Source organism: Salmo trutta, chromosome 12 (genome assembly GCF_901001165.1).
Source record: "Salmo trutta chromosome 12, fSalTru1.1, whole genome shotgun sequence".
Lineage (NCBI taxonomy): Eukaryota > Metazoa > Chordata > Actinopteri > Salmoniformes > Salmonidae > Salmo > Salmo trutta.
Window position 1 is genome coordinate 84,864,880 of NC_042968.1, and position 13,812 is coordinate 84,878,691.

The window sequence follows — 13,812 nt, forward strand, 5'->3', positions numbered from 1 at the left end:
TCAGGGACGTCGAGGTGTCTTGGGGGGGATACATTTACATTTACGTCATTTAGCAGACACTCTTATCCAGAGCGACTTACAAATTGGTGCATTCACCTTATGATATCCAGTGGAACAACCACTTTACAATAGTACATCTATATCTTTTGGGGTGGAGGGTAGGGGGGGAGGGTTAGAAGGATTACTTAATCCTATCCCAGGTTTTCCTTAAAGAGGTGGGGTTTCAGGTGTCTCCGGAAGGTGGTGATTGACTCCGCTGTCCTGGCGTCGTGAGGGAGCTTGTTCCACCATTGGGGTGCCAGAGCAGCGAACAGTTTTGACTGGGCTGAGCGGGAACTGTGCTTCCACAGAGGTAGGGAGGCGAGCAGGCCAGAGGTGGATGAACGCAGTGCCCTTCTTTGGGTGTAGGGACTGATATACACGGCTGTGATTATAATCGAAGAGAATTCTCTTGGTAGATAATGCGGTCGGCATTTGATCGTAAGGACTTCTAGGTCAGTTGAACAAAAGGACTTGAGTTCCTGTATGTTGTTATGATCACACCTCGACTCGTTAATCATAAGGCATACACCCCCGCCCTTCTTCTTACCAAAGAGATGTTTGTTTCTGTCGGCGCAATGCGTGAAGAAACGGGGTGCCTGTACTGACTCTGATAACGTATCCCGAGTGAGCCATATTTCTGGGAAATAAAGAATGTTACAATCTCTGATGTCTCTCTGGAAGGCAACCCTTGCTCGAATTTCGTCTACCTTGTTGTCAAGAGACTGGATGTTGCTAGTAGTATACTCGGGAGCGGTGGGCGGTGTGCCCGTATAGGGAGCAAGACCAGAAGACCGCTCCGTCTGACCCTTCTGCGGCGCCGTTGTTTTGGGTCGCCTACTGGGATCTGATTCATTGCCCTGGGTGGTGGTCTAAACAGAGGATCCGTTTCGGGAAAGTCATATTCCTGGTCGTAATGTTGGTAAGTTGATGTTGCTCTTATATCCAATAGTTCCTCCAGGCTGTATGTAATAAGACTTAAGATTTCCTAGGGTAACAGTGTAAGAAATAATACGTAAAAAAAACTAAATACTGCATAGTTTCCTAAGAACGTGAAGCGAGGCGTCCATCTCTGTCAGCGCCATACACTCATTGTGAAGAGGGTGGATTCTGTTGCATGTAAAGCCACATTGATTAATTGTACAGCACAAGTGTCTAAGAAGTAAAATAATCTAGATATCCTTATAGCTGCAGCCGAGATGTTTTTGGGGACCAAGACTTTTTTTTCTCACCTTTATTTAAGCAGGTAGGCCAGTTGAGAACAAGTTCCCATTTCCAACTGCGGCCTGGCCAAGATAAAGCAACGTAGAAATGCTTACTTATGAGCCCTTTCTCAACAATGCAGAGTTAAAAAGGAAATAGTAACACAATAAAATTACAATATCGAGGCAACCGTTGAAGTCGGCAGTTTACATACACTTAGGTTGAAATCATTAAAACTCGTTTTTCAACCACTTCACAAATTTCTTGATAACCTACCAGGTACCACCCCAAAGCCGTAAACACGAGCACCCTCATAGATATCATCCTAACCAACTTGCCCTCTAAATACACCTCTGCTCTTTTCAACCAAGATCTCAGGGATCACTGCCTCATTGCCTGCATCCGTAATGGGTCAGCGGTCAAACGGCCTCCACTCATCACTGTCAAACGCTCCCTGAAACATTTCAGCGAGCAAGCCTTTCTAATCAACCTGGCCAGGGTATCCTGGAAGGATATTGACCTCATCCCGTCAGTAGAGAATGCCTGGTGATTTTTTTAAAATGCCTTCCTCACCATCTTAAATTAGCATGCCCCATTCAAGAAATTTAGAACCAGGAACAGATATAGCCCTTGGTTCTCTCCAGACCTGACTGCCCATAACCAACACAAAAACATCCTGTGGTGTTCTGCATTAGCATCGAACAGCCCCCGTGAAATGCAACTTTTCAGGGAAGTTAGAAACCAATATACACAGGCAGTTAGAAAAGCCAAGGCTAGCTTTTTCAAGCAGAAATTTGCTTCCTGCAACACAAACTCAAAAAAGTTCTGGGACACTGTAAAGTCCATGGAGAATAAGAACACCTCCTCCCAGCTGCCCACTGCACTGAGGATAGGAAACTCTGTCACCTCCGATAAATACACTATAATTGAGAATTTCAATAAGCATTTTTCTACGGCTGGGTATGCTTTCCACCTGGCTACCCCTACCGCGGTCAACAGCACTGCACCCCCCACAGCTACTCGCCCTAGCCTTCCCCATTTCTCCTTCTCCCAAATCCAGTCTGGTTGTGTTCTGAAAGAGCTGCAAAATCTGGAACCCTACAAATCAGCCGGGCTAGACAATCTGGACCCTTTCTTTCTAAAATGATCTGCCGAAATTGTTGCAACCCCTATTACTAGCCTGTTCAACCTCTCTTTTGTGTCGTCTGAGATTCCCAAAGATTGGAAAGCAGCTGCTGTCATCCCCCTTTTCAAAGGAGGGGACACTCTTGACCCAAACTGCAACAGACCTATATCTATCCTACCCTGCCTTTCTAAGGTCTTCGAAAGCCAAGTCAACAAACAGATTACCGACCATTTCGAATCCCACCGCACCTTCTCCGCTATGCAATCTGGTTTCAGAGCTGGTCATGGGTGCATCTCAGCCACGCTCAAGGTCTTAAACGATATCGTAACCGCCATTGATAAGAAACAATACTGTGCTGCCGTATTCATTGACCTGGCCAAGGCTTTCGACTCTGTCAATCACGACATACTCATCGGCAGACTCAATAGCCTTGGTTTCTCAAATGATTGCCTCGCCTGGTTCACCAACTACTTCTCTGATAGAGTTCAATGTGTCAAATCGGATGGCCTGTTGTTCGGGCCTCTGGTAGTCTCTATGGGGGTGCCACAGGGTTCAATTCTTGGGCCAACTCTTTTCTCTGTATACATCAATGATGTCGCTCTTGCTGCTGGTGAGTCTCTGATCCACCTCTACGCAGACGACACCATTCTGTATACTTCTGGCCCTTCTTTGGACACTGTGTTAACAACCCTCCAGAGGAGCTTCAATGCCATACAACTCTCCTTCCGTGGCCTCTAACTGCTCTTAAATACAAGTAAACTAAATGCATGCTCTTCAACCGATCGCTGCCTGCACCTGGCCGCCCGTCCATCCAGCATCACTACTCTGGACGGTTCTGACTTAGAATATGTACACAACTACAAATACCTAGGTGTCTGGTTAGACTGTAAGCTCTCCTTCCAGACTCACATCAAACATCTCCAATCCAAAGTTAAATCTAGAATTGGCTTCCTATTTTGCAAACAAAGCATCCTTCACTAATGCTGCCAAACATACCCTCGTAAAACTGACCATCCTACCGATTCTCGACTTCGGCGATGTCATTTACAAAATAGCCTCTAATACCCAACTCAATAAACTGGATGCAGTCTATCACAGTGCCATCCGTTTTGTCACCAAAGCCCCATATACTACCCACCACTGCGACCTGTACGCTCTCGTTGGCTGGCCCTCGCTTCATACTCGTCGCCAAACCCACTGGCTCCAGGTCATCTACAAGACCCTGCTAGGTAAAGTCCCCCCTTATCTCCGCTCACTGGTCACCATAGAAGCACCCACCTGTAGCACATGCTCCAGCAGGTATATCTCTCTGGTCACCCCCAAAGCCAATTCCTCCTTTGGCCATCTCTCCTTTCAGTTCTCTGCTGCCAAAGACTGGAACGAACTACAAAAATCTCTGAAACTGGAAACACTTATCTCCCTCACTAGCTTTAAGCACCACCACATAGCCCATCTATAATTTAGCCCAAACAACTACCTCTTCCCCTACTGTATTTATTTATTTATTTTGCTCTTTTGCACCCCATTATTTCTATTTCTACTTTGCACTTTCTTCCACTACAAATCTACCATTCCAGTGTTTTACTTGCTATATTGTATTTACCTTGCCACCATGGCCTTTTTTGCCTTTACCTCCCTTGTCTCATCTCATTTGCTCACATTGTATATAGACTTATTTTTCTACTGTATTATTGACTGTATGTTTGTTTTACTCCATGTGTAACTCTGTGTTGTTGTATGTGTCGAACTGCTTTGCTTTATCTTGGCCAGGTCGCAATTGTAAATGAGAACTTGTTCTCAACTTGCCTACCTGGTTAAATAAAGCTGAAATAAATAAATACATTTTTATTCAGTGTTTTTTACAGAGCTGAGATTTCCTTTGAAGTACAAACTGTAGGAATAGGCCTACCAGTGAAATCAGTCACTAATACAGACATGGTGGCATTGCAGGAATATCAGAATGCTGTGAACCAAAGGGGTTTTGAGTTGAAATCCCAGGTGAGGACATGTTGAATCATATTTTCTGTTTGAATAACCATACACAATGTAATCAAGTGTCTGTCTGTCTGTCTGTCTGTCTGTCTGTCTGTCTGTCTGTCTGTCTGTCTGTCTGTCTGTCTGTCTGTCTGTCTGTCTGTCTGTCTGTCTGTCTGTCTGTCTGTCTGTCTGTCTGTCTGTCTGTCTGTCTGTCTGTCTGTCTGTCTGTCTGTGTGTGTGTGTGTGTGTGTGTGTGTGTGTGTGAAAGAGTGTCCCTAGCATTTCCAAAACACAAAGAGCTGTGACTGGATCAGTGGTTCACCAATCAGGTCCTTGATGGGCTTGGCAACAGTAAAAAGGGATGATTTGTAATGAAACTAGGGTGCGCATGCACTGGGTAAAACGTTTCTTTGCAAACATCAGGAGACATCCCCGGGACAAACCGGGAACTAGACAAAAACCTCCAGGAGACCATGACACAGCGACCCATGAACATTCAGGGGACCATGGCACAACCTTCCAAGAAAGTCCTAAAAACATCAGCGGGAACTAGACAAAACCTCCAGGGGACAATGACATAACATACCAAGAAAGTCCTAAAAACGTCACGGGGAACTAGACAAAACCTCCATGGGACCATGACACAGCGACCCAAGAACGTTCAGGGGTCCATGATAAACGTTCCGAAAATCATCCTAAAAATGTCCTCTGGGACCTCCCTGGGACCATCCGTCCTGACGATTTTAGGCAACCATTTTGTGACATCCAGGGGACGTCCTAACGATTCTATATTGTTTGCAGTTGAGGACTCTGTTTCTGTTAGAAACAGCTAGCCACTAGCCTAGCGGTATGATTTGTAGCTTTTGTGCATGGCCTGACACATTTTGTCTGGTATCTCTGGGCCTTGGAGCGCCTGCATGTATTGGTTAGTTAGCAGTGAGCTAGTGGCTAATTGGAACTTTCGTCCGTTGGTTTATTGGTTCTGTTTGGTGTATGGATTTTGACAATGGGGTCATAGTCATAGTTTGAGCCAGCAGTATTTTGTGCAGAGGTAGAGGATAGTGTGGGGTTTTGTCAAGCTAACAAGGGATCAGTTATTTCAGGTGGCAGAAATGCTGTAACCAAACTATGAAAATGTGTTTTTCAGTGGTCCGTATTTGCAGTCCATGTTCTCAGCAGACAGAGAGCTGTGGTAAAAGTGGCTAACTGGGGTGACTCGGCTCTGAACATAAGTCTGATATGCTTCATCAGAGCGAGGGGAAACCACAGAGGTTAAACTAGTGGAACATGCATTGTGTGAATTAGCAGGTTATTATTCCTAACACTATTGTTTTTGTAAGGTTCAGTCTTATGGTCTGCTCTTTGCACTTGTATAAGAATAAGTTAAATATACAGTTCCAGTCATAAGTTTGGACACAACTACTCATTCAACGGTTTTTCTTTATTTTTACTATTTTCTCCAATGTAGAATAGTAGTGAAGACATCAAAACTATGAAATAACACATATGGAATCATGTAGTAACCAAAAAAGTGTATATATTTTGTGTGTGTGTATATTTTATATTTGAGATTCTTCATAGTAGCCAAAGATGACAGCCTTGATAACAGCTTCGCACACTCTTGGCATTCTCTATGCCAGATTCACCTGGAATGCTTTTCCAACAGTCTTGAAGGAGTTCCCATATATGCTGAACACTTGTTGGCTGCTTTTCCTTCACTCTGCGGTGCAACTCATCCCAAACCATCTCCATTGGGTTGAGGTCATGTCACGCCTGCTCCCGCTCCCCCTCCCCCTTCCTGGTGCCCAAAGGCGCCAGGCTCTCCAGCATTACGCACTTCTGCCACCATCGTTACGCATACCTGCCTTCCCTTGTCACGCGTATCAGCGTATTATTGGACTCACCTGGACTCAATCACCTGTTTATTACTTCCCCTATATTTGTCAGTTCCTCACTGCTGCATTAACATTCCTGACGTTTTGTTACCCGTGTGCTGATGCTGTTCCTTTTTGGTTCCTTGTCTGTTCCTCATTAAATGTTTGTCTCCACGTACTTGCTTTTCGTCTCCAGTGTCAGTCCTTACAGGTCGGGTGATTGTGGAAGCCAGGTCATCTGATGCAACACTCCATCATTCTCCTTCTTGGTTAAATAGCCTTTACACTGCCTGGAGGTGTGTTGGGTCATTGTCTTGTCGAAAAATAAATGATAGCCCCACTAAGCGCAAACCAGATGGGATGGCGTATCGCTGCAGAATTCTGTGGTAGCCAAGCTGGTTAAGTGTGCCTTCAATTCTAAATAAATCACAGACAGTGTCACCAGCAAAGCCCCCCCACACCATCACACCTCCTCCTCCATCCTTCACGGTGGGAACTACACATGCGGAGATCATCCGTTCATCTACTCTGCGTCTCACAAAGACACAGCGGTTGGAACCAAAAATCTCAAATTTGGACTCATCAGACCAAAGGACAGATTTCCAATGTTCTAATGTCCATTTCTCATGTTTCTTGACCCAAACAAGTCTCGTCTTATTATTGGTGTCCTTTGGTAGTGGTTTATTTGCAGTAATTCGACCATCAATGCCTGATTCATGCAGTCTCTTCTGAACAGTTGATGTTGAGATGTGTCTGTTACCTGAACTCTGTGAAGCATTTATTTGGGCTGCAATTTCTGAGGATGATAACTCTAATGAAATGATCCTCTGCAAAAGAGGTAGCTGGGTCTTCCTTTCCTTTGTTCAGCATTTTTTTGTTTACTGCATGATTTCATAGTTTTGATGTCTTCACTATTATTCTACAACAAAAATCGTTGAATGAGTAGGTGTGTCCAACGTTTGACTGGAACTGTACGTCAAAATAATTGACTAGACAGCATGTTAGAGGCATACGTACTGCTCCTATAAAACTGTCTTAATTTTTGTGTAGGTCTCGATCTTTCCTAGTATTCTAATTTTAAACACACTTGAAACAGACACTAGTTGATATAAAGGACTTTTAAAGAGCGCAGACGGTCACTCATAATTTTTTATTATTGTGCAGGCAGCAGAGGAATGACCCCCCTGATAATTATTGTTTGTCAGGAATCCCGCTTCCTGAGTCTGTTTTCTGCCTGAGCTGACTGTTTTTTGTTTTGGAGTCTTTTGTCTGAGGTTCCTGAACGCACCCTGTCTGGTTGCCAGGCGCCGAAGCTAGGCGGGAGAACTTTTGATTACCCGCACCTGCATCTCATCAACCATCTGCACACCTGGTCCTGATCATCACCTCTTCATAAGCCCTGACCTGACACCCATTCCCTGCTGGATCGTTAGCAACGAACAGTATGTTGTGCCAGCGTATCAGCATCATGTTTCCTGAGTTTGTTTTGTTATTCTGTACTTGTTGCCGGTTACTCACTCCCGTTTACTCTGTCTACAGTCATTCTCCCAGAACATTCAACTCCCTTGCCTGGCCGTCGGTGGATTCAGTGACTTCATTGGATCAACCCATTTACTCTCATCAACTCACCTCCGCTGCCGTTCTGTCTCCTGGATTATTCAATTTACACATCAAGACTACCAATAAATACTCACCTTCATTTTACTCACCTTGTCCTGGTCTGCTTCTGGGTTCTCTTAGAGAATCGTGACATTGTTCTGGTGTTGACAACAGCAGAAGGTAAGATGTTATATTACAGGGTATTATGGTATCTACCTCTTACATGTTTTGCCATGGAAAGAAACAAAATGCTTTTGTATATCTGAAAATATAGATTTTCTTCAATGGTCACTAATTGTGGTTGCTTAGCAATGTGATTGATATGACAATTTATTGATATAATGCTATCTTTTTTATTTAACTAGGCAAGTCAGTTAAGAACAAATTCTTATTTACAATGACTGCCAAACCCGGATGATGCTGGGCCAATTGTGCGCCACCCTATGGGACTCCCAACCACGGCCGGTTGTGATACAGCCTGGAATCAAACCAGGGTCTGTTGTGACGCCCCAAGCACTGAGATGCAGTGCCTTAGACCGCTGCGCCACTTGGGAGCCTAGAAATCTTTACATATAGATATTTCAGAACAACAAATGTAATGTAGACATGATTATTACATGCTGAGTTCTAAAATAATATATTCTCCACACTTAGTGCTACGATCTGTAATCTCACTGAAGAGAGTAGAGATCAACAATGTTATGCGGCTCTGGGAGAATCTTTGTCATTCCACCTGACTGCAAGCACAAGTGATGAGGAAATTACATTGAAGAATGGTGTTGAATGTATTCTGCACTTCAAAACTGGAGAAGTCTGGAGATTTAAATTGCCTCAGGATTATGTGAATTGCTCTGAGTTCTTTAATACTGGAACATTCAGACTGCACAGACTTAGAGAGGAAGACTGTGAAGATTACCAAACATATAATTCAGAGGGAACACTGTTGCGCAGAGTCAACGTGCTACTTGAGATACAAGGTACAGAACCTTTTTTGTTTACCAATCATCCTGCATCCATCCTGGTTGTGAGGGAGATCATTGAAAGACCATAATATTGCCAGTGTTTTGTTCAATCATGCTACATGGCTGTAAAGTCTCTGTTTGTGATCTGTCAGCCCCGGTGTCAGAGCCAGTGTTGTCTCACCTCTGCATCATGGAGAGAGCGTGGTCACATGCTCCTCAGAGGGAGATGGTCTTCAGTGCAGCTGGACCCTGAATGGCCAGAATCTGACCAGGAGTGTAGCCTATGACCACTACCAGAGCAGTGTCATCATACTGAAGAGTGATGTGACAGGAACCCTGACCTGTATGGTTCAGAATAAAGTTAGCAGCAGCAACTCCACTATTGATCTTCCAGCCTGCCAAGGTAATCTCAGGACAGTTTCATTCCCACTTTGTGACTTGCCTGATTAGATCATTATTTATGATAAATTGTATATTTGTTAGCCCAGAAATTGTCTTGCACACATTTTAATTCCTTCTTCTTACTGAAATCTGTTTCTCTTTTCAGCTTTGTATGAATTTTGCATGAAAAAGTGACCACAAGATCAATGATTTGACAAGAACCACGTTTTGAGATTGTGAAAATTACTTTAAGTACTGTTGCTTTATAAATAATCTCCCTCAGTTTCTTTTAAAGTTGGAAGCAGAAGTGCCTCTTTCAGGGAGGAATCAGCATGACCTTGTCACGTTCTCTATCTTCAAATTCCCTGTCATATATGAGCCAAGGCGCAGCGTGCCGGTAATTCCACATCTTTATTGAAGAAAACCGAACCAAAACAATAAACAGCAAGAAACGTAACGCAACTGTGGCGTACACACACATAAATAATAATAACCCACAAACACAAGTGGGGAAAAGGCTGCCTAAGTATGATTCCCAATCAGAGACAACGAATGACAGCTGCCTCTGATTGGAAACCATACTCGGCCAATAAAGAAAAAACAACATAGACATACAACACAGAATGCCCACCCCATGTCACACCCTGACCTAACCAAACAGAGAAAAACGACTCTCTCAGGTCAGGGCGTGTCAGACCTCTATTCAAAGCAGGAAAAACACATCCAGGTATCTCATTTTGCATCTCACAGCATATTGGCTATTATAATTGCTTAATACACTATACCAGTTTACAACCTATTGCTTCAACCTCAGTTGTAGCCAAACTATTAAGATCAAGACAATGGAACGCCTTCCATTGCATCGTTGATTGTCTTTTCAGAAATAACTGATTTTGAAACATGTACATAAGAAAAAAGGAATGATACTTTGCATTGCAAGTACACTGTTTTAGCAAGCTGTGGTAAAGTGGCTAACTGATGTGAAAATGAAACGGTCTGATGTGCATCAACAGAGCAAGGCAAACCACAGAAGTTAAACTAGGCCCAGAGTATACAATGCATATGGTGCTTTAGCAGGTTATTATTCTATATTTTATATCAAGTGGTTAATGAGTGTGTTTTGAAGAGTAGCTAAAAAAGAAACGGTACAGCATGCATATGAACAGCGTCCCGCAGCCACACCTATTAATGTGGCTGTTTCTACAGCTCAGTAGCTCTGCCTGGCCTGTGATCAGCCTGCTCTTCATGGAGAGAAGAAGTGTTATTGTGTTATTGACTGTGCGTTTGTTTATTCCATGTGTAACTCTGTTGTTTTTGTCGCACTGCTTTGCTTTATCTTGGCCAGGTAGCAGTTGTAAATGAGAACTTGTTCTCAAAAAGCCTACCTGGTTAAGTAAAGGTGAAATCATTTGTATATTTTTTAAAGTGAAAACATGAGTAGGACATGGAGGTGAGTTGACATTGTATACACTGTGGCTAGTTGTAAGCACAAAATCGTTTTTTACATTTCTCTGTTCAGTGAGTGAACCTTGTAGAATGTTTAAACCCATATGCTGTGGTTTCATGACTAGAGGGCCATTTCCCCATAGCAGGAAACAGAATTGTCTGAGCGTAATGACAACTACACGTTCATTTCTTGCCAAACTTTCTAGTTTACAAACATGTCCTCACCCCATACTCTGAGAGCTTTAACATCTACTGGTGGGCTTCCAATGTGGATGTTGCTTCTTCACCTCTACATAAGATATGGTAAGTAGGCTGAATAGTTTTTAGTCCAAAAATATTTTAAACAATAGTTTTTCGCTCATCTATTTTAAAGCATTGAAATGCTTTATTTTCAGTTGTTGCAGAAGACATCAGAGTAGTTGGACGAGTAGGAAACTCCATATTCCTTCACCCTAAAGTGCACTTACACGCCAAGATCTCTGACGTAAGATGGAAACATGTTGATACAGATATGTTAATAGCTAGAAATGGTACGCTTGTTCATTTAACGGATAGGTGTGAGATCTTTCTAAATGGTTCACTGAAGTTTAATGAAGGACTGAAAAGAGACAGTGGAAATTATACTGTTCAACAATACAATGAAAATGGAGCTTGTCTATCCAAGCGGCGCATTGAGCTCAGAATTCTAGGTGAGTTGTTTGAAATGACTGCAAATTTTGACATCTGCTATAATCTAAAAAAAAAAAAAAATTGTCAGGGAAGTTTTAGCACAAGCATACACATCTATGTTGATTAAAGGGGCAATCTGCAATTCAAACAATAATGGTGTACACTCAGCCATTGTCTTGGTAAACAGCTGAGGGATGAAGCTGTAAAATTGTATCCACTCTCAAATTCAGACTGAGTTATGGATGCCCAATATCAAAATGATTGTTTTAACAATGTTTTGAAGCTACACAGTTTGTTTACAATCACATTGTCTATAAACAATGGAGTAAAACAGGCTTATATTTTGGTTTCTGGTGGGGTACAACAGTTGAACTAAGCTCATGAGGCATTTATAAGTAATATTCTTCAAGATTCAATGGGTATATCATTAATTTAAGTCCAAAAATGTATGTACCCACTTGCAAATTTCCCCTTTTAATGTAAGAATTTGAGTTATTTTTATATTTTGGCTTTCGTTCATTTATTGTCCATTAATGTTAATGTATTTGCTTCCTTTTGACTGAAAATAATATTCTCTGTTGCAGCTTGTTGATTGACTTTGCACTGTGTGAGTGTATATTTGTGTGACATGATTGATTTACATTTCAGAACCCGTCTCCAAACCAAAGGTGAGAACCTCCTGTACTTTTGATGGGAGAGTTGTTCTGACCTGCTCTGTTGATAAAGGAGACAGAGTTGTGATGAACTGGACCAAGCAGCCATATGCCTGGACAGGGTCCAATCAGACCCTGAGCTCAGGTCCTGTTCTATTCCTGGACAGCTATACGCCTGGAAACCTGACCTGTGTGGCAATGAATGAAATAAGTGAAGAAGGCTTCAGTCCAATTGTCCCGACATGCAGAGGTACAGTAACTCCTCATGGACTTTCTGCATACTATTGGTCCAGAACCGTTCTCTCTGCACAGTACAGTAGACCTGCCCATTACTTGTCCTTTAATTGGGTAGGACAGAATGTATTGAACCAAGCTTTGAAGGCACAAATATTAATCAGGGGACAGGGTACTACAGAACAAAGTACCTTTTTTAAGATTCATGAATATATTTAGAATTAAACTGTGGCATTTGTTTTGGGAAAAGGTCGCACATCAGCGGTGGCTGCATTTGGGCTCTTTGCATTTGCAATGACGACACTGGCCGTCGCCATTCTAAATTTGAAGATGACGTGTCAGAAAAAGAACAAAGGTAAAAGTCAGACTGAATGTAAGTATCTACTTTATGCATTTTTGTTGTATTTCTATGGAAAATTCACATGGACCATTTATATTGGAAAATTCACATGGAACATTCCATTTCTCAAACTGCACTGTTGTGTGTTTAGATGTGGAGGAGAACAACTACATTGAGATGCGTGGGAATTTATGCAACAAATGTCCTCAGGAGGAGACCACAATCCACCTGGACCAAGACACCTCCCATTACGGTAACAGAGAATGACACACAGTACATTTCCATCACAGTTTATTAAGTGATAGTTAAGACTTAAAGTTAGTGCATTCATCTTAAGGATGTTGGTGAGACAAGCACAAATCACAGTCGTCATTTCATCATAGTTTGTGTACAGTAACAAGTATTTTATTTTAACACCGCTTTATGATTATGAATGTATATTTTGTAAGATGTTGAAATTGTCTTACCGCAGAATTCTGCAGACCTATTGCACCTGCTTCCAGCCAGAGAAAGAGAAGACTATCACTGGAGTTGAATGATATCTATGTATGAAGAACAATGTGTTAATGGCATTACATTTCAATAGAATCTGTTTTTCAATGTGAAGTATGCAACTACGCACCATAATTACTGATCATTTTTTACTATTCATTATGGTGTATTTCTGTGATGTATTTTTGTTGTATAGTCGTAGAGCCTAGAGAAGCGACATATAGGGCATTATTTCACCTGTATTTTGATATTGTATCATACCCATAGTCACATGACTTCCTTATCAGACTGGACCACTAGGTGGAAGCATTACAGTATGTTAAAGAAACAGGGTGACTAGAGGTGAGAAGAAACGTCACAGGATTACTGTCATTACATCAATAGTTGTTTCAAAATATATGGACGCTGCTGGGACGACTGTAAATTATTCCATTTCAAACTGTTCTGGTTATTATTGTCTAATGTATGTTTTTCTTCAAAATGTCCAGATAAAGGACTCCTGAGTGGCACAGCGGTCTTAGGCACTGTATCTCAGTGCTAGAGGCGTCACTACAGACCCTGGTTTGATTCCAGGCTGTATCACAACCAGCTGTTATTGGGAGTCCCACAGGGTGGTGCACAATTTGCCCAGCGTTGTCCGTGTTTGGCCGGGGTCGGTCGTCATTGTAAATAAGAATTTGTTCTTAACTGACTTTCCTAGATAAATAAATAGTATAGCCAGGGCTCTCTGTTCCTGGAGAGCTACCCTCCTGTAGGTTTTATCTCCAACTCTGTTCCTGGACAGCTACTGTCCTGTAGGTTTTAATTCCAACCCTGT

General features: G+C 42.4%; 1 protein-coding gene across 6 annotated transcripts in view; it reads left to right on the forward strand.

The window, feature by feature from the left end:
• Window positions 1-13,434, forward strand: part of LOC115204507 (T-cell surface antigen CD2) — a 51,949-nt gene extending 38,515 nt beyond the window's left edge. For 2 of the 6 annotated variants that reach the window (XM_029770150.1, XM_029770148.1), the window contains exons 3-6: window positions 11,925-12,179; window positions 12,414-12,536; window positions 12,655-12,756; window positions 12,976-13,434. In XM_029770150.1, coding sequence (XP_029626010.1) covers window positions 11,925-12,179; window positions 12,414-12,536; window positions 12,655-12,756; window positions 12,976-13,055 — 560 coding nt within the window. In that variant the 3' untranslated portion in view covers window positions 13,056-13,434. Of the gene's footprint in view, window positions 1-10,590; window positions 10,612-10,813; window positions 10,911-11,002; window positions 11,297-11,924; window positions 12,180-12,413; window positions 12,537-12,654; window positions 12,757-12,975 lie in introns of those variants that run through there. The other 4 variants (XM_029770147.1, XM_029770149.1, XM_029770151.1 and 1 more) reach the window with 4 other exon arrangements.
• The last annotated feature ends 378 nt before the right edge of the window (window positions 13,435-13,812 follow it).